Raw genomic sequence first — 19,272 nt, forward strand, 5'->3', positions numbered from 1 at the left:
ATAAGAAAAGGCTAAGATATACACTAAGATATACACCACAGGCCAAAGAAGCTGGTTCATAAAACGTCAGGAAAGAAATTCTATCTAGAAAAAGCGCTGCTGCTTCTAGCGTGTGGCTCACTGCCTCACGTGGGATTTCAGGTTCCAGCACCTGCTTGACTGACATTTTGTCCCAGCACCAAGTCTGTGTTTCTGGGAAAACCTGCTCCCATCTTTCTCACCCCCTCCTCCACCACCCACCACTGTGCACCTGGGCCAGAGTTGGGTGCTCTATGTGCCAAGCTCTGGACACTGGTTTCTTCCCTCCTCTCACGGGCTCCAGAGCATGGGGGCCTGTGTCTGAGCATCGCGCGTTATCTCCTGCTTCACATCCTAGAGCTCAGACGCTGGCCATGGGCAGCACGGGTGCTCCTCCCCAATGTGAAGGCTGCTACAGCCAAGAGCATGACCAGGAAGACCCCAGCAAGGATGGTGGTGCTGTGGTAGCTCCCCTGGGCGCTGGCCTCCTCTTCCAGGTCAACCTCTGTCCGGTCTGGGAAGGAGAGGGGAGAGAAGTAAGGATGGGGGTCCGAGGGCAGGGTGATGGCAATCAGAACTGTTTGGTGGGCGGGGAAAAGAAGGGAGAAAAGAGTGCCTTTCAGGAAACTGAGGTCAGACCCCAAGGAGCAGCTGAGTGTCAGCCCTGGCAGATTTCCCAGTGTCTTGTCAGCCAACAGGAGCAAAGGTTTGTGAACAGGAAGTCAGAGCTGGCCTTTGGCATAAGATCTGGCTGAAGGCTCCCGATGGACGGGAGGAGAGAGTTGGGGCATTTGAGTCCATTTGGGAGATGGGCACAAAGGTCCCAGCAGGAGGGACACTGGACTTAAGCTACTGCAGTGCCGGTGGGAAGAGAAGGGAAAGGAGAGACATGAGCAGAGTCCCCATCGGCCGCCTTTGCCCCTCCCCCTGCCCTGCCTTCCTTCTCTCTTGTAGCTCCAGCCCCCGTGGTGGGTACCATGCAGGTGACTTTTGGCCGCACTGTGTCCCCTCCCACTGGAATGGAAGCTCCTCCGGGCAAGGATTTTGATGTATTTAGTTCTCTGTCTCCTGGCACATAATAGGTCTTCCAAAGGTGCCTGGAATGTTGCAGATGGGAGGAAAGAGCCTGGAAGCAAGCCAGACTTCCAGGGGAGGGCCTAGATCTGGGCCCTGAGGGGAGAGAGCTGTCCAAGATCCTTGTAGGGTGAAGCCTGTGACTGCGGGAGGATTTGTGACTCTAGCGCCGCCCCACATCTGCCCCTGTCACCAAGGCCACCACATTTGTTGACCTGGCCCGGCCTGGACCAGAAATCATGGGACTCCCTCGGCAAACATTTCCTCACCCACATGCACAACGGAACAGCACAGTGGGAAATCTGCTCCCCGTTCTAGATGGGGAAAATGAAATGGCTTTTCCAGGATCAACCCCTGGGAGCCGTGAGAATGAACCAGTCCTGCCTGGACCTACACGGCCCTGCCCAGACCCTGATTGCATGCGCTACTCCAGGGCTACAGTTTGTCATCATCATTATAAGTAATAATGTGATGATTAACGTTAACATTGGTGACAATAACGATAGTAACAACATCACCGTTCTTTGCAGCCAGTGGCTTATACCAGGCAAGGGCCAGAGCAGTGCAACTAACAGTATTTTGTGTAACCCCCTCAACAGTCCTAAGAGGTAAGTATTAACGTTTTTGTTTTACAGATGAGTGTGAGGTTGGGTATTCAGAACCCAGAGGGTAAAACTGTCAGGTGTTCTGTGTCCCACATTAGAACTGTCTTGACCAAACCCTACACGCGCATCCCCCATAGACCAGAAGCTCTTGGAAGAAGGTGAGAACCAGGTCTAGCTCCACTTCATATCGCCCAGAGTAGCACAGGAGCCCTATTCGAGGGGAAACGGGACACCCACGGAAGCAACCCAAGTCCCCATGGTGCACGGGCCTGGGTTCCGGCAGATGGTGGGGTGGGGAGATGGCCACCTACCCAGGCTCCTCTTCTCAGCATGCGGGACCTGCAGCTGGATGGGTCCCAGGGCGACATCCACCTTCTCCCGGTAGGAGCCCACACCCCTCTTGGCCCTCATGATGCAGCCTCTGCTGCAGCGGGATGAGGCATCGTACGCCCTGCACACGACCATCTTGCACTTCAGGTACACGGAGGGGAAGCGGCTCAGGAAGTGGAAGGAATTGAACTTGAAGCGGAGGACGTTGGGTGAGGGCTGGTGGTAGGATCGGTAGGTTTCATCCTTCACACACCTGGAGGAGGAGAGGAGTCACCGTCAGCTCTCAACAAGGCACTGCACTCCTCATGCCACCCACCCCGTGGGCTGTGCACCCTCCTCAGAGGGTGGCGGTCAGGGGACCACCTGCTGCCTTCACAGCCTTCCTTGTGGACCACCTGCTTGGCATGCTCTTTGTGCGGCACCCCATCTCCTCCTTCTTGTTTAGTCCTTCCAACAGGCTGTGATATGGGCTCCACTACGCTCATTCGATGCCTGCAGAAACTGGCTCAGAGAGGTGCTATTGCCTGTCCAGAATGATGCAGCTGGGACGGGGCAGAGCAGGCATCCCAACCTCCATCTGCTTCAAAATCAACGTTTTCCCACTACAGGCATGTCTTCTTTCATATTAAGGCTTGCCTGGAATTTAGTCACTCAGTCTAATTTTACTTTATAGCTAACCTGCTCGATGGCCACTCAGTTCTCCAGGTGCCCAGAGGTGACAGCCTGGCTAGTTAAGCTGGAGCTACCGGGAGCCCAGTCTGCCTTCCTTGAGCTCTGGGCTGGCTGTGTGTGAGTTATCAGGTAGAGGCTGAAGTCCACCCCATGAAGACACTCCTTACCCACTCCGGATGAGATCATAAGTCAAAGATGTAAAGTCATCGCGAGATGGTGACGCCACACAGGTGTCCACAAATAAGGCCAGGGAGGCGTTAGAATGGAGGATTTCAGCCTGAAGGTACAAATCCTGGTTCAGGTCCACATAGTATGGGCTGCTGGTCACGGGATATAAGAACGAAGAGGATGTATAAAAGGAAATGTTCATGTCAAAATTGCTGTATTGTATGTTCTTGACCTCGAGGGTGTCATTAGCAATGTACATCGTGTTAACCCAGGTGTTCTGGAGCATTTTGCAGCTGACGTAAATGTTGAGGTCCTTCCTCCTCTTGATGATGCCACGCGAAACAGCTGCTTTGAGGGAGTTGGAGTAGGTGATGGTATCATTATCCACCTGGGAGAGACAGGCAGGCGAGCAGAGTCAGGCAAACGTCACCTACTAAGGGAATCTCGTTGCTGCTTTGGGTGAGAATGAGATTGAAATGATGCTGCAAGATTTCAAAACCTTCCCAGAACCACACAGAGACGGCACATGCCTATCACCATGGCTACCGTTCCCTGGGATGGATACACTTCACCAGCTAGACTCCCTCCTTTCACACATCCCCTTTCCTCTGCCACGTGATGGGGACCACAGTGTGCTGGTGCCTCCCAGGAGCTGCTGCTTATGGAAAGATGGGGGTGTCTGGATGACCCCCTACCCCTGCTGTATGACTAAGCTGAGTTCGGTCTCCATGGCTCAGGACCCTTCTGGCTTGTTCTATTTCATTCTCACTCTTGCTGGGAGAAATCAGGGGAGGCAGTCGTGGGAGGGGCTAGTAGGATTCGTTTTCACTGTGCTGTTTGGATGGGTCAGTAGTTACTGCAGTTTGGTGTCTGAAGCTGCTGGAGCCTGAAGCAACAGAGATCCAGAGTTATGGCTGCGGCAGGTCTCTGACCTCTGGGGCAGGAAATTCCCCAGAGGCTCATATGGACAACAAGGTGGTGGTGGTGTGTGTGGGGGTTGGAGTGGAGGCCATGGCAATGCTGGGGCACTTCCTGTCACGCTTTGCTTCTCCACTCCCCAAACCACAGGACCATTTCCTGCTGTGCCTTTCATGAAGCAGCAAATTCATAAGAACGTTGGTCTCTCACGCTGTTTGATGTGCCTACCGTCTCGTAAGAGTGACCTTTCCAGAGACAAGAGTCTCACACCTGGTGGTCTGTAAGCATTTCAAGGAAAGGGTGATGTCTAAGCATCTCTCTTTTCCCAGGGCTTGGTGTTAACTATAGCATCAGTAGCATCAATAAAGATCCGTGGAATGGAGGAAAGGTCCAGGGGACGGAAGTCCAGCAAAAGTACTTGTGATGAAAGAAGGATGGTGCCAGGAGCAACCAGCCCAAATGGCCAAGAGGACACAGGTGAGCAAGTGCCCCTGCAGGCCCCATGGTCATGATCATCTGGCCGCAGGGGAGGTGAGCACAAGAGCAGCATCCCCAGGTGGAGACTGGGGGTGGTGCACTCTTTCCCTCCCAAATGCTGTGATGGTCCTAAGCAAACTTGTCCTTGCCTGGTACGAGTTCCCACCAGCCGTGGGTGCCTCTGCGAGAACAGGAGCAGAAATAACACCATAGCGGCCTAAACAGAAGCCCTAAAATGTAAGACAACCTTACTCTTAAAAAAATATATAGGGGCTTCCCTGGTGGCGCAGTGGTTGAGAGTCCGCCTGCCGATGCAGGGGACACGGGTTCGTGCCCCGGTCCGGGAAGATCCCACATGCCGCGGAGCAGCTGGGCCCGTGAGCCATGGCTGCTGAGCCTGCACGTCCGGAGCCTGTGCTCCGCAACGGGAGGGGCCACAACAGTGAGAGGCCCGCGTACCGCAAAAAAAAAAAAAAAAAAAAAAAGCAAGTTTGTCACTGTCACTAAATGTCATATGACATTTAGTTATATACCCTGTCAGGAGCAAAAGTTCATTCCTGGCCATTTGGGAAATCAGACAAGTTCCCTTCTGAAGCCAGCACTTGTACAACTAAATATAATTATTCTTTAGAGCAGCATGTGTCGGAGAGGCTTTAACTTCATGTCTAAAGTTGCAAAATTCAGCTCTGAGTTTGTCCCTTCCAGAAAGACATGTGAAAAGAGACAAGTTTAACAACTATCTAAAGTGGTCTTGCCACCCTGGGACCCTTGCCTACTCTCTGACCGTGGGTTTCCCTTTTCTCCCGTCAGAGGGAGGCTCTGGCCTGCAGGGGGCGCCAGAGCCCGCACTTTGGACTCAGGTCTGGCAAAGGGCCTAGGATGGGCTCTATGCCTTCCATTCCTTCATGGGAAGTACACTGTATTTTCCGCCTTTATATTTTCTTTAAAAAAGCGGGGGGAGCTTTATATTGGAGTGCCAGTGGTTATCGCAATAAACCATATAAATGTTGCCACCTTGTTACTCCTTCAAAGACAAGCTGAGGTGCCTTCAGTTGAACTCTGTATATTCACATGACAGTGTTCTTGAATCCACATCTGCCTGTGGTTTCCGCGGTCAAGCTAGATTCTGAATGCACGCCAAATAATGAAAGTGGGGTGCCGGTGTATTTCTTGATCATCAGAAGCTGTTCTGATTTTAAATTAAAATTCATTATTAGACGTCTGCTCAGCGTACAAGGCACTTGGGATGGAGTGGGAGTCCGGCAGACACGTCAACGGCTATCCCATAGAGACCCGGCCTCTTCCGCCTGGCATCCCACTCCTGTGGTGGGGAGACCTTGCCTATTCAGACACACGAGCCAACGTTTGTCAGACACCCACTAAACGGGGCACCTGGAGGAGATGCAGAAAGTCCCAGCTACGGATCATACCGTCCTGCCTTTGAATGCCGGCTCCACAGTTCATGATCATGTGGCCTAGGGCAAGTGGCTTAACCTCTGCAAACTTCCGTTTCCTCACAATTAAATGGGAATAAAAGTTGTCTCGGGAATTTTGAAAGTCTCGTGGAACTCTTAGTTCAGTGCCTGGCACGCATACTAGTCCCTAATAATATGATTATAAAGGCTTAGGCTCCACACCAGGGGCACTCGCAGTTGCATAGATGAATGAAACATTGGCCTGCCCTGGAGGCACGGTTTACTAGGGGATACAGGTATTTAAGTAAGCAGAGGAATCAGAATGTAGCCTGTGCTGCCCATGACCAGCCAGGTTAGAAGACCAGGGCTGGCCCGTGGCTTGGGCAGCTCCTATTGGAGATGAAGGAACACAGATAGGAGGGCTCAGATGTCAGAGGCTCCAGGCTGCATATTTGGAACTGGGAGGGGTGGGTCACCTTTGGCAGACTGATTCCCACTGACTAAACTCAGGACAAACCAGAATCCAACACGATTGACTGACAGCGCGAAATGTAAAAGCCAGGTCGACTAGAACGTTTGCAGGGCGTGACCCATCTGTACCCTCCTCTGCATGTAAGCCTCCCTGACCCACTCGGCTCCTATCAGAAGGAGATCTGGTGTCTGTAGGGACTGTCCAATGGGAGCTGGGGGGCCACAGTGGCAACTGCAGACCCTCGGGCCCAGGCACCCACCTGTGGCTGACAGGCCCATCTGGTTAGCTAAACGAGTGTCCCCTCCCTCTCTCACGGTTCCTTGTGACCTTGCCAGGTAATGAACACACGCTCATAGCACCTAGCTAGGCACGCGGCAAATGTACGGTACGTCTTTGGTGACGGGCAAACCCTCTGATCGCGTGTGTCACACACATTGTACGTATTTGAGCCTTTTGTGCTGTATATTTATACTGCGGTCCTAAACCTAATAAAAGTATTTGCACTGTGTCTGTTCCCTGACAGACAAAATCTTGAAGTGATTACTTAGGTGTCAGCCAAAAATTCAGAACTTAGAGTGCAGAGTTTTAAATGAATTTACATACAATGAAATGCAACAACTCTAAGTTTACCATTCGGTGGGGTTTGACAGTAAAAGACTCAGCACTCCCATTAATTCAAACAGCTCCATCCTGCCCCTTTGCAGGCAGTCCCCTCCCACCAGGTCGGCTCACTATGTACACAGATTTCATAGAAATGACATCACAGGGTGGGTAGCGCCTGGCTTCTTTCACTCAGTGCCACATTTCTGAGATTCTCAGAGTCTGGCGTTGGCCCTACCGCTTCCTGGCTAAGTAGCTTTCAGCAACCTGCTTGACCCCTCAAAGCCCAGTCTCTCTGTTTTTCAAGCAGGATGACAATGAGGGGAGACTTGCCTCATCTTGGTGGGGATTTGGGGGAGTTTGACACAGACTAATCTCAGTGTCTGCCACTTGTAGGGGGACAGGATTAAGGAGTTTCCTGGGACATGAGATTTCTCCATGCTAAAATCTGCAAAGTCCCAGGTCAACCAAGACAACTGGTCACCCCAGGTGGTGACAGCTCAACAAACGATAGCTGCAGAGGCCGATTTACTGTGAAGCTAATGGAGGTTAAGCTTCAGGGCCCCCCGCACAGGCTTTTCCGGGGCTCAGCAATGCACTGGCTCAGCCATGTGCTTTTGTAAGATTTCTAAAACTAAGATATGCTTGCATTCTTTCCATGAACGAGGCACCTGCCTCTCTTGCCCACCCCAACACCAACCTGTATCAGCTCCAGGCCCTTCAGAACCTGGAGCTGGCCCTGGGAGCTGCTATCGCTCTTGCCGAAGTGAGAGCAGCCTGCCAGGCACCCTCTCTGGTGGACAGTGTGGGAAAACCTCCCCACTGACTTTCCTTCCTTCTATTTGGACACGGCTGCAGCTGCGTCACGGCACCAAGGGACGGATTTGTATCTTCAGCCCGATTACGTTCTGGTTATACCATAATCGTGTTTTCTGGGTCCCCAGAATTCAAAAAGCACAGCGCAGGGCACTGTAAGAAAGCTGGCTCAGCAGGAGGGAGAGGAAGAAGCTCCAGGCTTACCTGCTCGATGGTGCCACAGCCAGAGTAGGGAACTGTGAAGGTCACCTGGCTCGAAGTAATCTGGGGCCGACACCGGTAGTTCCTGTTCCAGCCGGGAATGACAAGGTCCCTGGCGGAGTAGCCCAGGGACTGGAGGTAGCCCACGCCCACACTGGCTCGCATGTGATTCTGCAGGCAAAGCAGCTCTGGGGGCCAAGGGCAGACAGTGCGGTCAGCGTCAGCGCCCCCCCAAGCCCACAGGAAGGTGCAGAGATTGAGATGGCTGGCAGATGGTCTGCCTGCGGACACAGCTCACCACCACGCCAGGTGCCCTGGGGCTCAAGTCAGTTTCACTCTCATGAGACCCCTTGAGGGCCCAGGGACTAGGATTTCTCTGATGGAGAAGTGAAGGCAGGGTGTGAAAAAAGCAAAATGTTTTGCTAAGTTGCCGCTTATCCATATAGTAAAGTAACGCTGGGGTTGAATTGAGGGGATGTCGGAAAATCAACATCCTTAGCTATGGACGTAAACATAGGTCCTTTAGCTAAGGGGCAGGTCGGTGCTTAAAGTCCTGACCTCAGGATTTTAAAGAGAGCCAGTACCTCACCTTGCCCGGCCCCTGGCCAATCTGTACATCAGTCCACTTAACAGCTCAAACCGTGGCCATCAGCCTCTGCTGGACGAGGCTGAGCGGCCAGCTCAGACCGTCTTCAGGCAGCAGCCGAATGTGCTAGGTCTCAGGACAAGGTCACAGTGTCCCACACTCTGGGAAGGCCACAAGGCCTCAAGCCAGGTGATCCCCTCTGCCCTTGACACTGACATCTCACTATCTGTTGAAAGCAACACCTTGCCCTTCTACTTCATCTCTGCTGACCACAGAAAGGCCAACGCGCCGCCCATCGGCCATGTCTGGGAGCCAGAGTCCCAAGACCCACTGCCCTTGGCCCCTTTCTGCACCGGATCGAGCCTTGGTGACCTGAAAAGGCGGCCATCACTTCTCATCTCACAGCCATGGGATGGCTGAGCAGCAGAAGTCACTCCGAGGGGCCCCACCCAGACAGACGGGGACTTACTTGTGCTCCCAGGGGAAAGGCTGGAGGAGTATTCAGCCTGGAACCCTCTCATCTTGACGCTGCCGTCGCTGATGAAGCGAATGGACATGAAGTTGGATGACGAGGTGAAGGAGCCCCTTGCCCCGTCACAAACCCGGGCGAGCAGAGGGGAGCTGTGGTAAGGGCCGTCAAACACTTCAATATAATCGTAGTTACAGCCGCCTTCAAGCCTGCGGAGACACAGCACACAGTTCTGGCTTCACTTTTTTTTTTTTTTTTTTTTTTTTTTGCGGTACGCGGGCCTCTCACTGCTGTGGCCTCTCCCGTTGCGGAGCACAGGCTCTGGACACGCAGGCTCAGCGGCCATGGCTCACGGGCCCAGCCGCTCCGTGGCATGTAGGATCTTCCCGGACCGGGGCACGAAGCCGTGTCCCCTGCATCGGCAGGTGGACTCTCAACCACTGCGCCACCAGGGATCTGGCTTCACTTTTAACCAGCATTTGATGCAGGGGGTCAGATCTCCGTGAGAGGCATCACACCTCTAAGCCAGAAACTGTGACAAAATTAATAATTGAAAGTAATGGATTTCCTTTTTTACTGAAGTATAGTTGATGTACAATATTATACAAGTTACGGGTGTACAATATAGTGATTCACAATGTTTAAAGGTTATACTCCATTTATAGTTATTATAAAATATTGGCTATATTCCCTGCACTGTATTGATACAATGTATCCTTGCAGCTTATTTTATACATAATAGTTTCTACCTCTTAATCCCCTACCCCTGTACAGTCCCTCCTCCAATCCCTCTCCTCACTGGTCACCACCAGTTTGTGAGACTTTCTTAAATCGGGCGGAGATTCATCTTCCCATGACCTCCATACATGGTTCTAGTCCTGCCTTTTGGGGTCACACGTATGAGATCTACAGCCCCTCTCCTGACAGCCTTTTGCATCACATGAGAAAGGATCACATCCTACCTTAGACTTTTTCTTTGATCCAAAAGACCCCAGTTTCCCATAGAATTTTTTAAAATCCGTGAATTCATAGTGATAGAAACAAATAATTGAACAAAAAAATACTGGGCAAGTCAAATAGCCTCTCTGCAGCTCAGGTTTCTTATTTACGAAGGTGAACTCTCCCTACCCATGTATACTGAAGAAAGCCGTCGTGAGGCTCCAACAGTGTAATATATGGAGAAGTGCTTCATAAAATGTCACAAATGGTGGTCATTGTTATTAAGACGCTGACTCAGAGCCAGTCACGGTCAACCTTCCTCCAAAGGATTTCATACAGTCCCCACAATCCAGTATGAATTGTAATGATGAAGAGATTAAAATAATATTGTACCTTTCTCAAAACCCCACACAAATTTCTAAGGCAGAGACTCCCAAGGCCACTGCAACCAAGAGAGAAAACTACTTTGTTCAGTGGTGGCTGTTAGAGGAGAAATTATGGACGCCCCTTCCCAGGACTCTAGAAACTACTGGTGACTCGCTGTGGTCACCCCTCCTTGAACCAATCATGTACCACTGTCATTCTGATGAAGCCTCCTCCACTTAAAACAAGGATTCCCACTCTTCATTGGATGAGGAACAGATAACCTAACCTCTGCTGCAGGGATTTCTCCTCCTCTGCCCGAAACTCACCCAAAAAAAGGAGGGAGTAGAGCGAAAAGGGTTCAGAAAAACTGGTGTGGTTGTTAATAGGATTCTTGTTACTATTACTCCTAACAATTATTATTATTACTATTATAATAAATATTGTAATAATAATTATTATTATTACTCCTAACAATAATCCCACTGGATAACATTGTCCAAGTATTTTCATATATTTCTCTCTTGTGACCCTCCCAGTAACCAGCAAGGGTAGGAAAGCAGTTATTTTATTCTCCTCTCTTGAGGCTAAGGTGAATTAAGTGATTTCCCGTGATCACACAGGAAATTAGTGACATAGGTGCAACTTGAAACCAGTTGCTCTGGTCCTGGTGCCACCTCTGTGCTCGGTCGAAAATGGAACCCATAAGAAAAAATGTCAACGGGGCAAACATCTCTCCTGAAGTGCTAGGTACCATTTATCCCCTTCTAAATGTCTGCAAGGTCCCTCGCACACACTTACTGGACGTCTCTGAAGACCAGAGTCACACGGTAGTCGTTCTGAACTTCGATGTCCCACACGCACTTGGCATTGTTCGGATACTTCCCAGGGTAGAATGGGCTGGAAAAGCTCCCTGAAGGTTGGGACAGGAAGCCTCCACAGGAATAATTTGCTGTTGGGATAAAATGGAAATACTGATGACCCACAATGCACACTGCACAGTCACCTGGGGGAGATTTTTTAAGCAATTCCCAAGACAGAAACCCACCAGGCAGTGCCTAGACCCCAGCTACACACTGATGGTCAGTGGGGCGCCCCTCCACAGAGACTGTCCTTAGGGAAAACATCTCCTCACCATTCTCCTCATCCCTCCCCGGTGTCCCTGTCACTGAGGAGAAGGGAAAGGGGACTTGTCAGGGAGCTCAGAACTTACTGGCTGGGCGGGTGGGGGTGGAAACAGGATCTGTTGACAAAGAGAAAACATAATGATCAGTTCCCTGGTACCCTTGACACAACTGTTGAGTCCTTGCTGGCTCTGTGCCTGGAAATGTGCCAACCCTGGGTTCACAGTGAATGCTGGATACAGGCCTTGCCCTCAGGGACCACACAGCCTGGAGGAGAGGATGGAAAAGAGCAAATCCCAGTGTCGTGGGCTGGGACTGCGATGGAGCAAAGCCCAGGAGGTGGTGGGAGCCTGGAGCTTTGGCTCCTGACCCAGACTGAGCAGGGAAAGGGGGTTGGATAATCAGGGAGGCAAGGCAGAAAGGGAGAAAGCGTGTTCCAGGCAGAGAGAACAGTGTGTGCCAAGGAACCTAGGTGTACGTGGCACATTTGGGGAACCTCAGTGTGCATGCAGCAGGGACAGGAGGGATGGCGGGAACTAGGAGAGAACTGTGCAGAGCCCTAGAGGTTGTCCTGAGCAGTGAGGATCTGTGACCAGAAGGCCCTGAGGAATCAGTCCCCGAGACTGGGACTGACCTTGGCATCTTGTGAAGATGCCCCTAGCTGCACTGCAGAGAATGGATCAGAGGGGAGGGGCAGCCTGAAGCTGCTGCGGCTTCAGGAAGCCAGGTGGGGAGGAGGGGAGGGTGGGACGGAGAGGAAAGGTCTCAGGGGTGGGGGGAGAGGGGGAGCTCAGCAGCAGCTCGAGAGCAGCCTGTCAGGAGCTCTTGCTGATCACACACCGAGCTCGGAGATGAAGCGGGCTCCAGCCAGCCAGCGCTGACCGGGGTCTAGTGTCCAAGGGGAGGGGTGGGATCTACACGGGGGAGGGGGGGCAGCCTCGCCTAGGGACTGACCAGAGATCCGAATCTTAGGCTGGCCAGGCTACTAAAGGGCAAAGAGGAGCCTAAAGAGAGGCCCAGCCCTCCTGGGGCTGGGACATCAGCTGCAGGCGTTGCCACGTGCCAGGAAAGGCAGGAGAGGCAAACGCTTTGGAGAGCGAGCACCGTGACTGCAGCTCGGGGACCAGCAGGCAAGGCTGGGGAGAAGGAACCCGTGCCCTCTCGGTCAGGTGGAGAAATATGATAGTTACTCTGAGTGGTTGCAGTTTCTAGAAAGAAAATGAAGTGATTTTAGGATATTGCTGCATCATTCTTTAATTCCATGGTCATCAGTTTGATGGAGAAAATAAATCCTTTTCCTTACTGCAGGACTTCTCAGAGCCTTGACCATTCCAATTTAACACTGTGACTGGCCAAAAAGGGTCGGAGTATATAGCACTTCCCAACATATTTAGCACCAGATCTTTTCTCTGTATCATAAAAATCATTTGAGGGATTGCTGTCAATGTGAAGAATTCTTTAACAGACAAACGTTTGTAGCAGTGTTCCTCGGCCATGTTTCCAGCATGGCCACAGTTCTCTATGGAATGACTACGAGTTATTTTCATTGGAAACAACCAGAAAACCAAACCTCTTCCCCCACAGCGTCTCTGAAGGAGCGCTGGCAGCAAGCGGTGGCAGGAGACCAGAGGGGCCCTCCAGCCAGAGATGAGTAACAGCCATAGTTTGGGGGACTCAGCTTATCACTAAAACAGATTCCAGAGTCCTCAGAGGGAAAGCACTCCATAGGAGGAGGCTGCTCTTCTCCTTCTATTTCTGGAAACCCGAGAGGGTAGAATTCCGGAGAGGAGTCTTGGGTTGCAATGCAGTGACTCACCTGTGGTAGTAGAGTAGATTTCTGGGCCTGCAAGAAAGAGGAAACACGATCAGCCTCAGCACCCAGTATGTGCTGAAACACGCCTAGCAGGTTCCTGAGAGAGAGACGCTGAGTGCCTGGCCCCTACCCTCCAGGGCGTGAGAAGAGCGGCCTGGGAGTTGTCCAGGAGAGCTGAATAGCAAACCTCAAACTCATATATCAGTCTCCACAATAAAAACGGTTTGGGGGGAATTTGTTGTTGCAACCTGTATTCACCCTTCTCTGCCCTGGTGGTCCACTAAGAAAGGTACTACACCAGACCCAAGAAATTCAGGGACCAAGGAATATGGGTGATGCATTCAGGGAAACTGCACATCTTTCAGGGAAGTTCAGGGTGAGAGGAGCCCAGCACAAAGAGCCCTTTTCTGGAGAAAACCACACTAAAATTGAAGCTCAATGACTTGGAAGCCAAGCTGAGCAGATGAAACTGGCGGCCACGTGGTGCCCACAGTTGTGGGAGTTCCAACTGCTGTGGGAACTGCTCCATAGGCACCCAGACAGAGGGGTCCAGGCAGCCCAACATCACTTATTTCCAACGTCAAAGTGATTAGCTCTGTGTCTAGATGGCCGAGTGGACCCAAACCAGTCCTCAGCCTCACAGCATTTATGGGCCCACTGAGGCAGCAAGACTGACGGGTCCAGTTCCAAGTCCAAATCCCATGTGTGACCTGTCAGGCCCGACCGTAGGTGATGACAAGGCTGTGCCCGGCAGGCCACACAGGGGTCACTGCCCTGTGCACGGCAGACCTGCTGCCCAGACAGTGCATCCCAGTTCCCTGCAGGGGCTACCGTGCAGGACTCAGGAACCAATCCCTGGGCCACCTGCATTCCTAGGCCATGACCTGCATTCAGAGACCTCGTGACAGAACTAGCCTCTCTTGCCTCTGCCTTGCACTGTGGCTGGAGAAAAAGGGCTTCAAGTCACTTTCAGTTTGGTTCTTTGTTCCAATTCACCAGCTACATGCCTGGCATCTTGTCAAAGAGCTCATACTAATTCTTAGCAGAGAGACAAGGTGATGTAAGGAAGCGAGAAGTGTAGAAAAAGCTTTGAGAGGGGATCAGAGTGAAAGAAGGAAACCACACCCCCAGAGAGGGACACCCAGCTTCTGTGAGACCAACCTGAGCAGACGACACCGGCGTCCTCGCCGTGTCCACAGTTGTGTGTGTTCCAGCCATTGTGAGGGCAGCTCCACAGGTAGCTCTCGTGCCCTGAGCAGCCCACGTCGTCCAGGACGATCGGCCCTGAGCCCTGACCGTACCGGGCACTTCCAGGGGCCGACGTGGCCCAGCCACAGCCCAGCTGCCTGCAGACCACGTTGGCGTCGTTGGTGTCCCAGCTGTCATCACACACGGTGCCCCAGGAGCCTCGGTACAGGACCTCGACCCGGCCTTCACACCTGTCACCTCCATTCACCAGCCTCAGAGCCAATCCTGATTCAGTTTCTGGAAGGACACGGGAAAATGCACTCTCCTGTGTCTTCCAGAAGAAGAGGTCCTGAGGACTGAACGCGATTCAGAATCCTTCCAGGGAAAGACTTCTGAGTTCAAGGTAATGTTTTCCTTCCGGAGGACCTGACTGAGCCCGGTCATCATCATTTATCCCCACGGGGCTGTTTGATAGAACCCTTGGCAGTGGACAGAGGAACGCATGTTCTCTGATGGGTTCCCCACAAGGCCCAGCAATTCAGTGGCTGATCCCAGGCTTGGGAAGGAGGTGGGAAGAGGGGAAGCCCACAGCCTGAATCCCCAGGGACCACTGGGATGAACTTGAGCCCCTGTGGCAGGAGCCCAGCAGAGACAGCTTCCCAGACCCCGCCAAGGAGCCACCTTCAGATGTTCACTCCCACATGGGAACCCGCTCCATCAGGCCCAAGGATATTCTGAAGACTACTTTTCTGCTGAGCACTCACTCATGTCATTTTTTAACCCCAAAATTGTGCTGACCCTTGACCAAGCCGTGCACCCACTGAAAATCATCAGAGCCCATGGACTTCATTACGGAGAAGGCATCTATAGGTAGCAGGCTGTTCAGAGTCTTTCCAGGGCTTGTCAGCTGAAGAGCTAGAAGAAAAAGACTATCTCCCCTCCTGGGATGTACACCTGAGGCTGACAACTGTCCCTTGGCAGGAAGAAAGCTGACAGTGAAGTCCGTAAACATGAGACAATAGGGGTAAGAAAAGTGCAGGGGAAAAGCTGTACTGGAACTTCTGGATCCAGCTCTACCTCAAGACCGTCCTACCACTGACCTATGGAAGCCATTGCGGCCCCCAGTCCCACCCCCAACTCAAGGCAGTGTGAGCTGGGATCCTGCCACTTGGCAACCAAAGCATTCTGAGTAATGTATGCCACAACTGGGAGGTGAAGGTTCTCCACAACTCTGGCACGCGAAAGGAACCCTCCACATTAGATGAGGTGCTGAGCTCAGAGGCTCAAACCAAGAGTCAGGAATAGCACCCAGGCCTGATGTGTGGAGTATCTACAGGATCCAAGTGATGCTTACCATTGGCAGGAGCTGTGGGCGTCCCCGAGCCTGAAGGGAAAGCACAGCAGGATTAGAGAGAAGGTGTCTACAGTCAGGGTTGCTCTAGTGACCTGTCACTCACATCAGGGAATGTGCGGTCTGAGACTCTCCACTGCCTGGGGGAGGAATAGGTCTTTTCTGAGAGCCGGCCGTGAGCCGGACCATGCCCTCCAATGTCCAAGGCATGGCGATGAGGCGCCCCGCTCCACAGGAGCAATTAGCACGCTCTCCTGACTGAGTGCTCTCTGGGGATAGTATCCCTTTTGGACTCCGCGGGGGGGCGGGGGTGGGACCCGAAACAGCCCCCGTTCTCCCTGCACACATAACTCTCGGTCTAGACAATGCTTTCAGGTAGAAATGACCCCAGAACAGGCCTCCCTGTCACCCAAAGCTCTGGGGAGACACTGTGTAGCCACAATGCCCTTAAATCGCTGAGTCAGACCCGAGGACCCTTGTGCTACGGCTCCTCTGGAAGCGTCTGCTCGCTCTAGAGTGACCAGGGCAGGTACTGAGAGGGGGCAAACGTCCACTTGCCCCGCCTGGGGCTCCTGGCTGGAGTCTGTGGAGGTGGGTGGGGACGGAGGGGACAGCCCGGAGTCAAGAGGCAAAGGACTCACCTGGCAGGAGCGTGGACTGGGGCCTGGCACCTGGGAGAGAGAGAAGGCAGATCAGACACCTTGCACAGAAGGGGCACCACAGGGGCAAAGGGGGACGGTGCTGAGCAGGTGACACGCTCAGTCCATGCCTGAGCCCTGCCACGCGGGGTGGGACCTCTGCCATCCTCACCCCCCAAAGAGGCTCCCCTGAGAGGTCCAGGCAGCCCAGCATCCCTTATTTTCTGTGTTAAGCTGATTAGCTCTGTGTCTAGATGACCGAGTGGACCCAAACCAGTCATCAGCCACACAGCATTTATGGGCCCACTGAGGCAGCAACACTGAGGAGTCTAGTTCAAAGTGCAAAACCCGTGTGAGATCTGTCAGCCTTGTCTGTAGGTGGTGACAAGGCTGTGGCTGGCAGGCCACACAGGGGCCACTGCCCTGCGCACGACAGATCTGCTGCCCAGACAGTGCATCCCAGTTCCCTGCAGGGGCTACTGTCCCGGACTCAGGAAGCAAACCCTGGGCCACCTGCATTCCTAGGCCATGACCTCCATTCAGAGACCTCGTGACAGAACTAGCCTCTCTTGCCTCTGCCTTGCACTGTGGCTGGAGAAAAAGGGCTTCAAGTCACTTTCAGTTTGGTTCTTTGTTCCAAATCACCAGCTACAAGCCTGGCATCTTGTCAAAGAGCTCATACTAATTCTTAGCAGAGAGACAAGGTGATGTAAGGAAGCAAGAAATGTAAAAATGCTGTAAAAGGGATTCAGAATGTCAGAAGGAATCGACTCCGCCAGAGAGGGACACCTAGGTTATTTGAGACCAACCTGCGCAGACGACACTGGCATCCTCACTGTGTCTACAGTTGTGTGTGTTCCAGGGGTTGTGAGGGCAGCTCCACAGGTAGTTCTCATGCCCCGAGCAGCCCACGTCATCCAGGACGATCGGCCCTGAGCCCTGACCATACTGGGCATTTCCTGGGGCCGACATGGCCCAGCCACAGCCCAGCTGCCTGCAGACCACGTTGGCGTCGTTGGTGTCCCAGCTGTCGTCACATATGGTGCCCCAGGAGCCTTGGTACAGGATCTCGACCCGGCCCTCACACCTGTCGCTTCCATTCACTAGCCTCAGGGCTAATCCTGATTCAGTTCCTGGAAGGAGACAGGAAAATGCACTCTCCTGTGTCTTCCGGACGAACAGGTCCTGAGGACCGAACGCGATTCAGAATCCTTCCAGGGAAAGACTTCTGAGTTCAAGGTAATGTTTTCCTTCCGGAGGACCTGACTGAGCCCGGTCATCATCATTTATCCCCACGGGGCTGTTTGATAGAACCCTTGGCTGTGGACAGAGGATCGCACATTTTATGATGGGTTCCCCACAAGGCCCAGCATTTCAGTGGCTGATCCCAGCCTTGGGAAGGAGGTGGGAAGAGGGGAAGCCCACAGCCTGAATTTTCAGGGACCACTGGGATGAACTTGAGCCCCTGCAGCAGGAGCACAGCAGAGACAGCTTCCCAGACCCCTTCAAGGAGCCACCTTCAGATGTTCACTCCCACATGGGAACCCGCTCCATCAGGCCCAAGGATATTCTGAAGACTACTTTTCTGCTGAGCACTCACTCATGTCATTTTTTAACCCCAAACTTATGCTGACTCTTGACCAAGCCGTGCACCCACTGAAAATCATCAGAGCCCATGGACTTCATTACGAAGAAGGAATCTATTGGTAGCAGGCTGTTCAGAGTCTTTCCAGGGCTTGTCAGCTGAAGAGCTAGAAAAAAAAGACTATCTCCCCTCCTGGGATGTACACCTGCGGCTGACAACTGTCCCTTGGCAGGAAGAAAGCTGACAGTGAAGTCCGTAAACATGAGACAATAGGGGTAAGAAAAGTGCAGGGGAAAAGCTGTACTGGAACTTCTGGATCCAGCTCTACCTAAAGACCGTCCTACCACTGACCTATGGAAGCCATTGCGGCCCCCAGTCCCACCCCCAACTAAAGAGAGTGTGAGTTGGGATCCGGTCACTTGGCAACCAAAGCATTCTGAGTAATGTATGCCACAACTGGGAGGTGAAGGTTCTCCACAACTCGGGCACACGAAAGGAACCCCCCACATTAGATGAGGCGGTGAGCTCAGAGGCTCAAACCAAGAGTCAGGAATTGCACCCAGGCCTGATGAGTGGAGTGTCTGCAGGATCCAAGTGATGCTTACCGACGGCAGGAGTTGTGGACGTCCACCAGCCTGAAGGGAAAGCACAGCAGGATTAGAGAGAAGGTGTCTACAGTCAGGGTTGCTCTAGTGACCTGTCACTCACATCAGGGAATGTGGAGTCTGAGACTCTCCACTGCCTGGGGGAGGAATAGGTGTTTTTTGAGAGCCGGCCGTGAGCCGGACCATGCCCTCCAATGTCCAAGGCATGGCGATGAGGCGCCCCGCTCCACAGGAGCAATTAGCAGGCTCTCCTGCCTGAGTGCTCTCTGGGGAAAGTATCCCTTTTGGACTCCGCGGCGGTGGGGTGGGACCCGAAACAGCCCCCGTTCTCCCTGCACACATAACTCTCGGTCTAGACAATGCTTTCAGGCAGAAATGACCCCAGAACAGGCCTCCCTGTCACCCAAAGCTCTGGGGAGACACTGTGTAGCCACAATGCCCTTAAATCGCTGAGTCAGACCCGAGGACCCTTGTGCTATGGCTCCTCTGGAAGCGTCTGCTCGCTCTAGAGTGACCAGGGCAGGTACTGAGAGGGGGCAAACGTCCACTCGCCCCGCCTGGGGCTCCTGGCTGGAGTCTGTGGAGGTGGGTGGGGAGGGAGGGGACAGCCCGGAGTCAAGAGGCAAAGGACTCACCTGGCAGGAGCGTGGACTGGGGCCTGGCACCTGGGAGAGAGAGAAGGCAGATCAGACACCTTGCACAGAAGGGGCACCACAGGGGCAAAGGGGGACGGCGCTGAGCAGGTGACACGCTCAGTCCATGCCTGAGCCCTGCCACGCGGGGTGGTACCGCTGCCATCCTCACCCCCCAAAGAGGCTCCTCCTGAGAGGTCCAGGCAGCCCAGC

General features: G+C 53.0%; 1 protein-coding gene across 1 annotated transcript in view; it reads right to left on the reverse strand.

Moving 5' to 3' along the window:
- Window positions 1-365: 365 nt before the first annotated feature.
- Window positions 366-19,272, reverse strand: part of DMBT1 (deleted in malignant brain tumors 1) — a gene marked incomplete at both ends in the record, with an annotated part of 89,789 nt that continues 70,882 nt past the window's right edge. Inside the window, 14 exon segments of the mRNA XM_079900028.1 lie at window positions 366-532; window positions 2,009-2,280; window positions 2,867-3,255; window positions 7,770-7,954; window positions 8,822-9,030; window positions 10,925-11,075; window positions 11,337-11,366; window positions 13,064-13,090; window positions 14,222-14,545; window positions 15,603-15,632; window positions 16,241-16,270; window positions 17,047-17,441; window positions 18,428-18,457; window positions 19,063-19,092. Of these exon segments, the coding sequence (XP_079756154.1) occupies window positions 366-532; window positions 2,009-2,280; window positions 2,867-3,255; window positions 7,770-7,954; window positions 8,822-9,030; window positions 10,925-11,075; window positions 11,337-11,366; window positions 13,064-13,090; window positions 14,222-14,545; window positions 15,603-15,632; window positions 16,241-16,270; window positions 17,047-17,441; window positions 18,428-18,457; window positions 19,063-19,092 (2,269 nt within the window).

The sequence above is a fragment of the Stenella coeruleoalba genome (genome assembly GCF_951394435.1).
Source record: "Stenella coeruleoalba genome assembly, chromosome: 16".
Lineage (NCBI taxonomy): Eukaryota > Metazoa > Chordata > Mammalia > Artiodactyla > Delphinidae > Stenella > Stenella coeruleoalba.